The sequence below is a fragment of the Talpa occidentalis genome, unplaced genomic scaffold, assembly GCF_014898055.3.
Source record: "Talpa occidentalis isolate TD23 unplaced genomic scaffold, MPIMG_talOcc4v2.1 talOcc4.13, whole genome shotgun sequence".
In the NCBI taxonomy this organism is placed as follows: Eukaryota; Metazoa; Chordata; class Mammalia; order Eulipotyphla; family Talpidae; genus Talpa; species Talpa occidentalis.
Window position 1 is genome coordinate 43091919 of NW_023601322.1, and position 15350 is coordinate 43107268.

A 15350-nucleotide genomic window follows, 5' to 3' on the forward strand; every position below is an offset into this window, starting at 1 on the left:
ATGTGCATAGAAACAAAGCAGAAACAATTAGTGCATCTCCTTTTCCCTGCTCTCAGCAAGAAGGCAACCTTCAAGGTTACTAAAAAACTAAGTCTTACACTGAAATTCATTGTTTCAGCTAACCAATAGCCCAACACAATTGATAGCCACCAGAACATTCCCATCAGCTAAAGCCTAAGCAAAGAAAGAACTTTTCTTATTCTCTTGGCCTTCACACCAGGGGCCAGATGCTACTCAGCTATCAGAACTTCCTTTACCTAGAAACTCCTTAACTCAAATAGCTTCATTTTAAAAACTTTCCCAAGAAACTTCAAGAGAAGGCAAAAGAAGGACCCACTGTAATTATTGAATTGTAATGCTTGTCAGGCATGTTCAACAAACCATCTCCCATTGTCAAGTGGGCCAAACTGCCCAACAACTAATTTTTAAACAAACAATTTTCTGTGCTATTTACTTACAATATGCTGATACATATAATTTATTGCCTAATATACTTTCTGATAAATTTTTCTCTCTCTATGACCAAGAACAAAAAGCAAAGGGATGCCAGATCTTCAGCCCCATGGTGTGAGGCCTTTTCTCTTTGCTGCTTGTCAGTATCCTATCTGGCTGGAGCAACAAGGCCTCCTGCAGCACAGGTTGAAGAAAGAGGAGCAACAATTGAAAAGTATAAAAAGGAAAAAAGTAGATTAAGGGGAGAGCAGGAGAGATGGACATTAGGAAAAAAAAAAAAATAGCTCCATTTTTAGAGACCAAAGAAAAGGAAATATCCCAAGATGGTTCTTGGCAGGCAGCCTCTCACTTACCATTGAAATAGGCACAGCCACCAGCTGTGATGTCTGGGTTACAATTCAGGGCTTTATCACAAGACACCCTTGTGATTGCGAGAATCATACCTTATTCATCTTTGTATCGTTTGCATTTCCTTGCATACTCACTTGTATATGGTAGGTAAGTGATTATGTGTGTTGAGTATTTTTAAATTAAGTTAAACAGATACTCTGCAAATATGTGACAAGAGAGCCTGGGAGAAGATTGTTGAAGAAAGACTGAGATTTGACTACCTTTCTGTATGAGGGGAAGGTAATAGTTGGTGTTTGATATTTCATTAATGTCTGAAAAGATTTTTTTTAATACTGAGTTCATGTATCTAGGCCATAAGCATGAAGCGCAGTTCAGTTTCCACTGGCGGTGCTGGTCGCCTCTCTATGCAAGAGTTGAGATCCCAGGACCTCAATAAACAATGCCTCTATACCCCTCAAACGTAAGTACCTCATGCCTTACCACCTTGGGCAAAGAAATCTGTAAAGATGTAAAATAAGTGATGTCATGATTAATCTTCTCTGTTCCCAGCGGTAACTAATTTTGAGTGACTGAAGTTCAAAATTAGGCATGTTCTTCAAGGTGTTGTGTTTTATCTAAGTAAGATTTGATCCTTAAATTCTCAAAGCCACATCCTTTGCCCAGCAATCCCTAAAAAAACCATTTATTACTTCCCCTTCAGCTCGCTCTTACTTTCCTCCTTTGTCCTACATCTGCTTGTTTGAGCAGATTCCTTGCTATCACTTTTAATTTTTGAGGTGCTTCCAAAACTAGCAAAGTTTTATAAAAGATATTATTTGTTCTGACAATAAGCTACAGTTTAGAAGAAGCCTGTAGAGACTTCCCCAAACTGTTTTTCAAGATTCACTGGGAAAAGGTGTCCAAAACACCCTGTCATAAACTAGCTTTTTCTTACAAGTGATTTTCTTCCAGTTGGAAGAAAACTATTTGTTTTATTTATCACTCTTTCTCTTAATACCAAGGTACTTTAATTATTTTTACATACTACGAGCCTCTGCTATTTCCAGAAATTTGAAATATTTATATTGTCTTTTTCTTAACAGTTGTTATCCATAGTGTACATATTTTAAAATAGTTGAGATCATAATGTAGATGTGGTTTTTGTTCTGCTTTCTTCTTAACATTTTAGAATTATAACTTAAACTATGTGTTTATAACTTAAACTATCCCATTTATAATAGCTGCTAAAAATTTTCATGGTCTTGAATTATTTTTATAAGTAGTGGGGAGGAGGTATTGGTTCTAACATTTTCAAAAGTTTCTTGAACTAATATTTGTGTTTACTTAAGAATTTGTATTTCTCCTTTTCTTAAAGCAAAGAGAAACCCTCCTTTGGAAAGTTGAATATAAACAAACCCACATCTGAAAGAAAAGTTTCTGTATTTGGTAAAAGGTAATGATATTTTTTCTTCTAATGAAGGGATTCAGTACCATGCATTAAGCTAGGTACTCTCAGACAACAAAAGATTAGAGGGCCTCCCTGGTGGCTCAAGAGGTTAATCACTGCACTGTGAAGCAGTCTGCATCCTCTGCAGCGCGAGTTCGATCCCTGCCTGCCAGGGAGAAAACCACATAGTGAGGCACAACGCTCCTGTCTCTCCTCCTCCCCTCAGCAGTGTATTTTAGTTGGTCTGCTTGTTCTGTTCCCCACTGTCTCTGGTGAGTTCTCTCACCCCCACATCTCTGGCCTGTACCCCAGATCTTATATGCATGAATAAATAAATCTTTAAAAAAAAGTTTAGATGGTATAACCTCTTTTAAGAGAAAGTTGTAACTATTTAGCTTTTCTTTTTAAGTGAATAAAATGGTTACCTATGTTTTAGATGGTGATAAGAGATGTATTAGCGCAGTTAGACCACTACTTCATTGCTATAAATGAATAGTTGATTGAAAATTCAGTCAGTTAACTTTCAGATAATTAATGGAATCATAGCATTTTAAAATTAGGAAGAACATCATCACCTATGCAGCATTTTAGTCCAAGATTTTTTCATCCTCTGAATGTTTTTTTTTCTTTAAAGATTTATTTATTTATACAAGAACTGGGGTACAAGTCAGAGGCGTGGGAGGGTGAGAGGATTCACCAGAGACAGAGTGGGGCACCAGAACAGGCAGACACTGAAATACACTGCTGAAGGGAGCAGCAGGCAAGACATGAGAGGTCTGCTGCGCCATGTGGGTATCTCCCTGGCCCACAGGGATCAAACCCACACTGCAGAGGCAGCAGACAGCTTCACAGTGCCGCGCTCAACCCGCTGCGCCACCAGGGAGGCCCCATACTTTTAATGTTCAGGACCTCCAAGACCTTTTATTTTGTGCACTATATGCATTGATATTAATCTTGTTAGACATTAAAACATTTTATGTTAATTCATTTGAAAATAACAATAAACCTATTACATGTTAACATAAATAACATGCTTTCTTGTTTTTAATTTTCAAAAACAAAGCTATTTTAGTAAAAAGAGTAACATTATTTTACATTTTTTACAAATCTTATATCTGGCTTAATAGAAGACTACTAGATGTGTTGCATGTTACATATCACATATTATGTAGTGTTATAATATGTATTATTGGTTACATATTACATATTATGTGGCCAGTCTCTGGAAAGCTCCACTCTATACTCGAGAGAATGAAAATGAAAGGAGCAGATAACCTCTTAATTTTATTATGGAAATAATTCTTAGATCCCCTAGATTATCACACTTAGAGAACCATAGTCTGGAGTAAATCAGTGGTTGCTGGGCTGGAGGTAAGGCAAGGGCTGACTGTTAAGGGGTTTAAGTTACACCAGTGTACAATTTAGACCTAAGTAAAGTTGATTTTTTTTTTTTACTTTTTTTTTTTATTTGTTTGTTTGTTTGTTTAGTTATTTAACACTTTATCTTTTGAAAGTCACATAATTGACAAGAAGGTAAAAAGATTCCCATATATCCCCTGATTTCATATCTGCATACCCACATTCATTATCAGTATCCCCTACCAGAGAGCTGTTTACAATGGATAAACCTACATAGCACATCACAATCACACATCAGGGTTCACTCTTGATGTTTTGCATATATAACGATACAAATCCATCAGTATACTATCATACAGAGTATTTTCACTGCCCTTTTTTTTTTTTAAATAATAAATTTTATTTTTATATTCCCCATACAATTGCAACCCCCCCCATTCTGACCCCAATCCCTCCCCTCCCCCCCCACCCCCCAAAAAGTGTCTCTGTTTCATAGTTTTTTGTTGATTTTGATTTTCACTTTCTTATAGTTATTCATTTTCCTGGTCCCTTATTTAGGTTTTCTATATTCCTGCTATGAGTGAGACCATCCGGTATTTTTCTTTTTCTTTTTGGCTTATTTCGCTGAGCATGATCCCTTCCAGCGCCATCCATGTTGCTGCAAATTGCATGTGTTTATCTTTTTTGAATGCTGAGTAATATTCCATGGTATATATGTACCACATCTTCTTGATCCAGTCATCTATTTTTGGGCATTTGGGCTGTTTCCAAAGCTTAGCTATTGTAAATAGTGCTGCTATAAACATAGGGGTGCAGGTGTTCTTTGGAATGGATGTTTCTGTGTCCTTTGGGTAAAGACCTAGGAGTGGAATTGCTGGATCATATGGAAGCTCTATGTTTAGTAGGTCCAGAAATCTCCACACAGCTCTCCATAGTGGTTGGACCAGTTTGCACTCCCACCAACAGTGCAGGAGAGTTCCTTTTTCTCCACACCCTCGCCAACATTTGTTGTTGCTAGTTTTTTTAATATGTGCCATTCTCACTGGTGTAAGATGGTATCTCATGGTAGTTTTGATTTGCATTTCCCTGATTACAAGTGATGTTGAACATTTTTTCATATGCCTGTTGGCCATTTGCATTTCCTCTTCAGAGAAGTTTCTTTTTACCTCTTCTGCCCTTTTTTTTTTTTTTTTTTTTTAATAGAGGCATGCTTTATTTATTTGTTTGCTGGTTTGTTTGTTTGTTTTGTTTATACAAGCACTGGGTACAGTCAGAAGCGCAGGAGGGTGAGAGAATTCACCAGAGCCAGAGCAGGGAGCAGAGCAGGCAGAAGGACTGAAGTACACTGCTGAGGGGAGCAGCGGGCGGCAGGAGAGGTCTGCGCGCCATGTGGGACCCTCCTCTGGTGGCCGGGGAGCAGCCGGGGATCGAACCGGCACCACAGAGGCCGCGGAGCAGCTTCGCAACCCAGCGCTCAACTGCTGCGCCACCGGGGAGGCCCTGCCCATTTTTTGACTGGAATATTTTCTTTGTTTTTGTTGAGTCTCATCAGCTCTTTGCAGATTTTTGTGATCAGTCCTTTATCATTAGTGTTGTGTGCAAAAATGTTCTCCCAGTTGGTGGGGTTTCTCTTTGTTTTGTTTATTGTCTCTTTTGCTGTGCAGAAGCTCTTTAATTTGATGTAGTCCCAGCTGATTATCTTTGCCTTCACTATCACTGCTTTGGGTGATGTGTCTGTAAAGATGTCTTTGATGTGCAAATCATGTAGTGTTTTGCCTATATTTCCTTCTATATATTTTATGGTTTCAGGTCTTATGTCTAGTTCTTTAATCCATTTCGAGTTGATTTTTGTGTATGGTGTGAGGTAGTGGTCAAGTTTCATTCTTTTGCATGTAGTGACCCAGTTTTCCAACACCATTTATTGAACAAACTTTCTTTGCTCCAATGCATATTCTTTGCTCCTTGTCAACGATTAGTTGACCATAAATCTGTGGGTTTATTTCTGGATTGCTGTTCAGTTCCATTGGTCTGTGTGTCTGTTCTTGTACCAATACCATGCAGTTTTGATGATTATGGCTTTGTAGTATAGTTTGAAGTCTGGGAGTGTGATGCCTCCATTCCCTTTCTTTTTTTTCAGGAGAGCTTTGGCTGTTCGGGGTTTTTTGTGATTCCATATGAATTTCATCAATAATTGTTCTATTTCTTTGAAGAATGACATTGAAATTTTGATTGGAATAGCATTGAATCGGTATATTGCTTTTGGTAGGATGGCCATTTTAATAATGTTTATTCTTCCAATCCATGAGCAGGGGATGTCTTTCCATTTCTTTGTATCTTCTTCTATTTCTTTTAACAGTGTTTTATAGTTTTCTTTGTAAAGGTCCTTTACCTCTTTTGTTAGATTTATTCCCAAATATTTGATTTTTTTTGTTTCGATAATAAAGGGGATGGTTTTTTCATTTCTTCTTCTTCAGATTTATTGTTAGTGTATAGGAAGGCTTCTGACTTTTGCATGTTGATTTTGTATCCTGCCACTTTGCTGAACTGATTGATGAGTTGAATTAGCTTTTCTGTGGAGTTTTTGAGGTTCTCTACGTATATTATCATATCATCTGCAAATAGTGATAGTTTGACTTCTTCTTTTCCTATTTGGATTCCTTGTATGTCTTTCTCTTGTCTTATTGCTCTGGCTAGGACTTCCAGTATTATATTGAAAAGCAGTGGTGAGAGTGGACATCCTTGTCTTGTTCCAGATCTTAATGGAAATGCTTTCAGCTTTTCACCATTGAGAATGATACTGGCTGTTGGCTTGTCGTATATGGCCTTTATGATGTTGAGGTATGTTCCTTGTATCCCAAGAATTTCAAGGGCTTTTATCATGAATAGGTGTTGCACTTTGTCGAATGCTTTCTTGGCATCTATTGATATTATCATATGGTTTTTATATTTTTTTTTGTTGATATGTTGGATAACGTTGATTGATTTTCGGATGTTGAACCATCCTTGTGTCCCTGGAATGAATCCTACTTGGTCGTGGTGAATTACCTTATGGATACACTGTTGGATTCTGATAGCTAAAATTTTATTGAGGATTTTTGCATCAGTGTTCATTAGGGAGATTGGCCTATAGTTTTCTTTTTTTGTGTTGTCCTTGTTCGGTTTTGGTATTAGTGTAATGTTGGCTTCATAGAACGTGTTTGGTATTATCCCTTCCTTCTCAATTTTTTGGAAGAGTTTGTGAAGGCTAGGCACCAATTCGTCTCTGAATGTTTGGTAGAATTCATTTGTAAATCCATCAGGTCCTGGGCTTTTGTTTTTGGGGAGGTTTTTGATTACCATTTCAATTTCGCTGCTTGTAATTGGTCTGTTTAGGTGTTCTATTTCTTCTTTATCTAGCTTTGGGTGATTGTAGAGTTGTAGGAATTTGTCCATCTCCTCTAGATTGTTGAACTTGTTTCCATATAACCGTTCATAGTAGTTATTAATTATTCTTTTGATTTCTGCTGTGTCCGTTGTGATTTCTCCTCTTTCATTTATGATCCTATTTATTTGTGCTTTCTCCCTTTTTGCCCTTGTGAGCCTGGCTAGGGGTTTATCTATTTTATTGATTTTTTCAAAGAACCAGCTCTTGGTTTCATTGATCTTTTGGATTGTTTTTTTAGTTTCGATTTCATTTATTTCTGCTTTGGTTTTTATTATTTCTTTTCTTCTACTGGTTTTGGGGTTTTTTTGTTGTTCTTTTTCTACATCTTTGAGCTTCGAGATTAGGTTGTTTCTTTGAGTTCTTGTTTCTTGATGTGAGCATCTATTGCTATATATTTTCCTCTTATTACTGCTTTTGCTGCATCCCATACATTTAGGAAATTGGTGTCCTCCTTGTCATTCAATTCAAAGAATTTTTTAATTTCTTCTTTATCTCCTCATTAGTCCATTGGACTTCCAGTAGTGTGGGTTTCAATCTCCACGAGGTAGGAGAGTACCTTGCCTTCTTTTTATGGTTTATTTCTAGTTTGATGCCTTCATGGTCAGAAAAGATGGTTGGTATGATTTCAATCTTGGTGTATCTGTTGATGTTTGTCTTGTGCCCCAGTATATGATCGATCCTAGAGAATGATCCGTGTGCCTTGAGAAAAATGTATACTCAGATTTTTTGGGGTTTAGTGTTCTATATATGTCTGTTAAGCCCAAGCACTCTAGATCCTTATTTAGAGCTTTAGTGTCTTTACTTATTTTTTGTCTTGTTGATCTATCCATTGTTGATAGTGGTGTGTTGAAGTCTCCCACTACGTATGTGTTTTCTCTGATGTCTGTTATCAGAGATGCCAATAGTTGTCTGATATATTTTGGTGCTCCTTCGTTTGGTGAATATATGTTAATGAGTGTTATTTCTTCTTGAAGTATTGTCCCCTTGATCATAATGTAATGACCACTGGGGTCTCTTTTTATCTTTTTAAGTTTGAAATCTGTTTTATCTGGTATGAGTATAGCTGTTCCTGCCTTCTTTTTTGGTCCATTTGCTTGTAGAATTGTTTTCCATCCTTAGTAAAGTTGATTTTTTAAGAAATGTTCAGCCCCAAAAATGACAAAATAGACTGCTCTTTTAACTTACAAAAAGAAAATACAAGTTTTTATTTTGTATTGACCTGTTTGTTCAATTGTTTTGAAAATATTTAGAGATGAAGTATTTGTTACCTAATGAAACTCTTTGCCATGAAATCAAGTTAAATTGTTTCTGGTACTTGTTTCATTTGATGAAAAATTAAGATATTTTTGTGATATAACTTTTATCACAGAGCTGAACTTCAGAGATGATGATAATGATTATAAAATTGTACGTCTGATGAGTAATTTTATAAGCCAGTTATAAATGCCTTATCTGTCTTAATTCATCAATCATCTGAGCTACCCTATGAGTAAGTGCTATTATCTCCATTAGATAAGGAAATGGAAGAACAAGGGGTTAATTAATTTATCCAAAGTCATACAACAGGTAGTGTACAGAAATAAATGAAACCACACATTCTGGTTCTAGTTCCTATACTCATAAACTATAAGTTGAATGATTGTTCAGAAATTCTCTTGTAATTTAAAAAGGTGTCAGTGTAATTTTATCTGAGCTAAGTATATACTTGTATTCCTTTTTGTATTTGATAAAAAAAAAAATAAAGGTTAAGCAATAACAGTATGTAGAAAAGTGGTTCTCAAATTATCAAATACTCAGGGAAAAAAATAGCTAATTTGCTAATTGGGACAGTAGAGTGAGAGAGTCCAGTTTAAGGAATTTTTCAAGCCTGACAGGAAAGAACTTGAAAGCAACAAGCAAACTTGCAGAGAGAAATGAAATTTTGGTGACTAGAGTTCAGATATGATAGTAAGGTTTGTTAACACAGTTTTGTGATATCTGTCCAATAAGTAAAATTACATTTGTTCCAAGGAATTTAAGAAACTGCAGTGGTTACCTTAGATGAACTCATAGGTCAGCTGAAATAACTATTATAGAGATTTAATTAAGGTTTTATTTCAGGGGCAGGGGCTGGGAATGAAGCGTATATGCTGTAGCCATTAATGACTAAAAAGTGGCAACATATAATTATGGCAAATGACAATCTAATGCACAATATAGCATGACACAAAAATGTGTATGAGAAAAAGCATGCACTACCTACTTTAACATCTCAAAGGCCATTTTCCCACAAGAAATAACAGTAAAGCGAGGCGTTAAACATGAAGGAGCAATAATGGAGAGGTAGAGAAGATGGCAAGAGGACTTCGGTTATTGAATAGACTCAGTGGCTGTTACAGAAGATCTAGTGGACTCAAAATACACAACTTAGAGGATGTTGTATGTCTTAGTAATGCCAAGAACCAATGTGTCTTTTTATTAGATAGTCATTTTATAGTTTACTCTTCATTTTATGTATGCTCATGTCTCTGCTTTGAATAAGAATTCTGACTAGTTAAATAAAAAAGAATTAAATTTTAATGTTCTGTGCTGGCATTAAAATATAAACTCACCTTGTAATAGTTAAAGAAATAGTTTTGACTAACTTTTTAAAAATGTATTTCTAGAACCAGTGGACATGGATCCCGGAATAGTCAACTTGGTATATTTTCCAGTTCTGAAAAAATCAAGGACCCAAGACCTCTTAATGACAAAGCATTCATTCAGCAGTGTATTCGACAACTTTGTGAGGTATTTTATTATCTTAAATAGTCTAAAGTGTAGGAGTTCTTTTAAGTGTTTTCCAATATTTTTTCTATTATTAAATGACATTTCAAAAATTTAGTTTCTTACAGAAAATGGTTATGCATATAGTGTGTCCATGAAATCTCTACAAGCTCCATCTGTTAAAGATTTCCTAAAGATCTTCAGTTTTCTTTATGGCTTCCTGTGCCCTTCCTATGAACTTCCTGACACAAAATTTGAAGAAGAGGTTCCAAGAATCTTTAAAGAGCTTGGGTTTGTATGTTATATTTCTCATTAGCCTAGAGATATTGTTGAAGCAGAGAATAATTAGGTTAATTAAATTTGTAAGGACTGTCTTACAGAGAGATATTTAAAGATGGTCATTGTGGGCAACATAATTAGGGCAAATTGAAAAGTCTAAAAATTTGATTTTTGGAGGTTATTACCAAACTACAGATGATAGATTATAAGGCCCTGAGCTGCTACAGTGACAAAGAATAGAAAGGATGAACTGGGTAACATAAATTTTATAAAAGCAAAAAAGATAGGATTGGGAGCCTGGTAAAAATGGGGTGAGAGAAAGTTGAAAAGGACTGCATAGGGGAAAATGATTACATATATGTTATTTATTTGGGATACATTGAATTTGAAGCAACAAAAGATGTTTTAGAGAAATCTAGCATACTGGTTGTAAATCAAATTCATCTATGGAGTATATATACAAACTAATTTTCAGAGAAGAAACCAAAAATAACAAATCACTGTAGAATAAGATGACTAAGACAGAATCTCAGCAGTAACTTCTACGTAAGTAAGACTGTTGATTGATATGTGAATTTTTTAATGTAACTTTTGCTTAATTTATCCATGTACTTTAAGATAATTATTTGTTCTAATTTTTCATAGGTATCCTTTTGCACTATCCAAAAGCTCCATGTATACAGTGGGGGCCCCTCATACATGGCCTCACATAGTGGCAGCCTTGGTTTGGCTAATAGATTGCATCAAGGTACTTGATTTGTTGTTTTTTAAATATATACATAGGAAACATCCCCCCCCCCAAGATATTTTGTTTCTCCTCCAGTCTTACTTTTGCCTGTTTTCTCAAAGTCTACATCAGTTTTTTTGTCTTTCTCTGTCTGACTTATAGACGATTTTGAATTTTGTCTTTCTCTGTCTGACTTACGTCTCTTAGAATAGGAGCATAAACCCTCAAGGTCCATCTATTTTGTTGCACATAGCAGGAATTCCTTTTCTATGACCAAATAGTATTACATTGATGTACATATCACTATACTTCTTGGAGCATGGCATGTTATAGGTGTTTGTTATAGTGTTTGAGTAATAGGTTCTTTGCCGGTTACCTTGTCTCCTTTTCTGGAGAGCAGGAATGAGAGGATGCGTATACTGAGAGCAACATCATAGCCTTTTTAGTTAATGATCAGAATGGACTAGAACCTTACTCATCTCAGATCCCTCTGAGTTCTCTTCTACTCTTTTATATTCCACAATAATGAGAAGTAATCTTATATTAGAAGATACCAACTATAGCTAAAAAAAGATAACTAAGTTCATACATCTGCTTATCTGTATACAATTTCAGGTTGAAACTGTTTTAATCAAATCTCCTCAGATTAGAAAATTTTTTAGTCCTTGCAGGAGAGTCTTTCCTATAGCTCCTGGGGATCTGTTTTCCCCAGTATCTATAAATATACATATTTATAGGACCTTGGACCTTGGACCTTGCAGAGTAGCAAGAGTTTTCACAGGGACCTTTTCTAAGGCAACGGAAACTCTGTTTATCTACCCTGATGACAAGGTATTAGATGCTATTCTTCCTCTTGGGTTCTGCATTGTGTGTCTTTCAGACTTGATTAAATCTCTTTGGCACTTGAGATCTTATCAAAGGAAGAAAAGATAGAAAACAAGTTGACACAGTTTGCCAGCATCCACTCTAGTCCTACATTGTCTTATGAGTGTTTTTAGAATAGGAAAGAGGTAGATAATGCAAGCAGCTCTGGGCTGAGCACCGTTTCCCACTCAAAAGTCCATATATGCATCCTACAATAAGGAAAATCTAAGGAAATCTTTTAAATGAAAACCATATTCTCCTTTTATTTTCTCCTAATGTCTAGTCTTTTGATAGAAGCCTACTATTTGTTATACTAATACATTTATATTTTACATTTTATAGCAGTTTCATTTAAATTTTCTGAATTTTTTCATGTTGAACAGTTACATTTTTAAGTTATAAAAAGATGTTCCAAAATGGACTTTCTGTGCCTTAAAAAACCTTTACACATTTTCCTTTTAGCTTATCAATTATAAACATGAATATTTTGCTAAAATATCTGTTATAATATATTATCTGTCATAATACATCATGTTATTCAACTTTTAAGTTGAAGTAATTGTGTTTTTGAAGATTTTGTATTAAGTAAAATCTAAAGTTCATATTACATACTGAAAGAGTCAGGTCTAAAATACATATTTATACATTGAGTTAGTAAATAACATTTGAGCAGTGAAATTGAGGTCATATGAGAGAGAATAATCAATAAATAACATTTATTGATTCACCTTTTATGGAGTAACCCTGTTTTGGATTCTCAGAGTTCCACTGGACTCTATATATGTGCTCGCAATAGACTGATAGCACCATAAGGATCAGCGTATTTTTCCTCTGTAGAACAAAACTGAATACAAAGCCCATCCTTCCCTAATCTAAAGAGATTTAGTCATTGTAATATCAAATAGATATTTTAGGGGTCAATAAATTAACCTCTTAGTAAGTTTTAATATGTGTACTAATGTAAATACTTCTTTTTTTTTTTTTAAATATTAAATTTTATTTTTATATTCCCCCATACAATTGCAAACGCCCCATTCTGACCCCAATCCTTCCCCTCCCGCCCCCCACCTCCCAAAAAGTGTCTCTGGTTCATAGTTTTTTGTTGATTTTGATTTTCACTTTCTTATATTCATTTTCCTGGTCCCTTATTTAAGTTTTCTAGATTCCTGCTATGAGTGAGACCATCCGGTATTTTTCTTTTTCTTTTTGGCTTATTTCGCTGAGCATGATCCCTTCCAGTGCCATCCATGTTGCTGCAAATTGCATGTGTTTATCTTTTTTGAATGCTGAGTAATATTCCATGGTATATATGTACCACATCTTCTTGATCCAGTCATCTATTTTTGGGCATTTGGGTTGTTTCCAAAGCTTAGCTATTGTAAACAGTGCTGCTATAAACATAGGAGTGCAGGTGCTCTTTGGAATTGATGTTTCTGTGTCCTTTGGGTAAATACCTAGGAGTGGAATTGCTGGATCATATGGAAGCTCTATGTTTAGTAGGTCCAGAAATCTCCACACAGCTCTCCATAGTGGTTGGACCAGTTTGCACTCCCACCAACAGTGCACAAGAGTTCCTTTTTCTCCACATCCTCGCCAACATTTGTTGTTGCTAGTTTTTTTAATATGTGCCATTCTCACTGGTGTGAGATGGTATCTCATGGTAGTTTTGATTTGCATTTCCCTGATTACAAGTGATGTTGAACATTTTTTCATATGTCTGTTGGCCATTTGCATTTCCTCTTCAGAGAAGTTTCTTTTTAGCTCTTCTGCCCATTTTTTGACTGGATTATTTTCTTTGTTGTTGCTGAGTCTCATCAGCTCTTTGCAGATTTTTGTGATCAGTCCTTTATCATTAGTGTTGGGTGCAAAAATGTTCTCCCAGTTGGTGGGGTTTCTCTTTGTTTTTGTTATTGTCTCTTTTGCTGTGCAGAAGCTCTTTAATTTGATGTAGTCCCAGCTGTTTATCTTTCTCTTCACTATCACTGCTTTGGGTGATGTGTCTGTAAAGATGTCTTTGATGTGCAAATCCCGTAGTGTTTCGCCTATATTTCCTTCTATGTATTTTATGGTTTCAGGTCTTATGTCTAGTTCTTTAATCCATTTTGAGTTGATTTTTGTGTATGGTGTGAGGTAGTGGTCAAGCTTCATTCTTTTGCATGTAGCGACCCAGTTTTCCCAGCACCATTTATTGAACAAACTTTCTTTGCTCCAATGCATAGTCTTTGCTCCTTTGTCAAAGATTAGTTGACCATAAATCTGTGGGTTTATTTCTGGATTTTCTATTCGATTCCATTGGTCTGTATGTCTGTTCTTGTTCCAATACCATGCAGTTTTGATGATTATGGCTTTGTAGTATAGTTTGAAGTCTGGGCGTGTGATGCCTCCATTTCCTTCTTTTTTTTTCAGTAGAGCTTTGGCTATTCGGGGTTTTGGTGATTCCATATGAATTTCATCAATAATTGTTCTATTTCTTTGAAGAATGCCATTGAGATTTTGATTGGAATAGCATTGAATCTGTATATTGCTTTTGGTAGGATGGCCATTTTAATAATGTTTATTCTTCCAATCCATGAGCAGGGGATGTCTTTCCATTTCTTTGTGTCTTCTTCTATTTCTTTTAACAGTGTTTTATAGTTTTCTTTGTATAGGTCCTTTACCTCTTTTGTTAGATTTATTCCCAAATATTTGATTTTTTTTGTTTCGATAATAAAAGGGGTGGTTTTTTTGATTTCTTCTTCTTCAGATTTATTGTTTGTGTATAGGAAGGCTACTGACTTTTGCGTGTTGATTTTGTATCCTGCCACTTTACTGAATTGATTGATGAGTTGAATTAGTTTTTCTGTGGAGATTTTGGGGTTCTCTATGTATATTATCATATCATCTGCAAATAGTGATAGTTTGACTTCTTCTTTTCCTATTTGGATTCCTTGGATGTCTTTCTCTTGTCTTATTGCTCTGGCTAGGACTTCCAGTATTATATTGAAAAGCAGTGGTGAGAGTGGACATCCTTGTCTTGTTCCAGATCTTAATGGAATTGCTTTCAGCTTTTCACCATTGAGAATGATACTGGCTGTTGGCTTGTCATAGATGGCCTTTATGATGTTGAGGTATGTTCCTTGTATCCCAAGAATTTCAAGGGCTTTTATCATGAATGGGTGTTGCACTTTGTCGAAAGCTTTCTCAGCATCTATTGATATTATCATATGGTTTTTATATTTCTTTTTGTTGATGTGTTGGATAACGTTGATTGATTTTCGGATGTTAAACCATCCTTGTGCCCCTGGAATGAATCCAACTTGGTCGTGGTGAATTATCTTATGGATACATTGTTGGATTCTGATAGCTAAAATTTTATTGAGGATTTTTGCATCAGTGTTCATTAGGGAGATTGGCCTATAGTTTTCCTTTTTTGTGTTGTCCTTATTCGGTTTTGGTATTAGTGTAATATTGGCTTCATAGAACGTGTTTGGTATTGTCCCTTCCTTCTCAATTTTTTGGAAGAGTTTGTGAAGGATAGGCACTAATTCGTCTCTGAATGTTTGGTAGAATTCATTTGTAAATCCATCAGGTCCTGGGCTTTTGTTTTTGGGGAGGTTTTTAATTACCATTTCAATTTCGCTGCTTGTAATTGGTCTGTTTAGGTGTTCTATTTCTTCTTTATCTAGCTTTGGGTGATTGTAGAGTTGTAGGAATTTGTCCATCTCCTCTAGATTGTTGAACTT

At 35.6% G+C, this 15350-nt stretch overlaps 1 protein-coding gene across 1 annotated transcript in view; it reads left to right on the plus strand.

Annotated features, from left to right (window-relative positions):
- NDC80 (NDC80 kinetochore complex component) overlaps positions 1–15350 on the plus strand; it is a 54604-nt gene that overhangs the window by 1790 nt on the left and 37464 nt on the right. Inside the window, exons 2-6 of the mRNA XM_037508774.2 lie at positions 1155–1264; positions 2159–2236; positions 9659–9782; positions 9877–10049; positions 10683–10785. Coding sequence (XP_037364671.1) covers positions 1164–1264; positions 2159–2236; positions 9659–9782; positions 9877–10049; positions 10683–10785 — 579 coding nt within the window. The 5' untranslated portion in view covers positions 1155–1163. The remainder of the gene's footprint in view (positions 1–1154; positions 1265–2158; positions 2237–9658; positions 9783–9876; positions 10050–10682; positions 10786–15350) is intronic.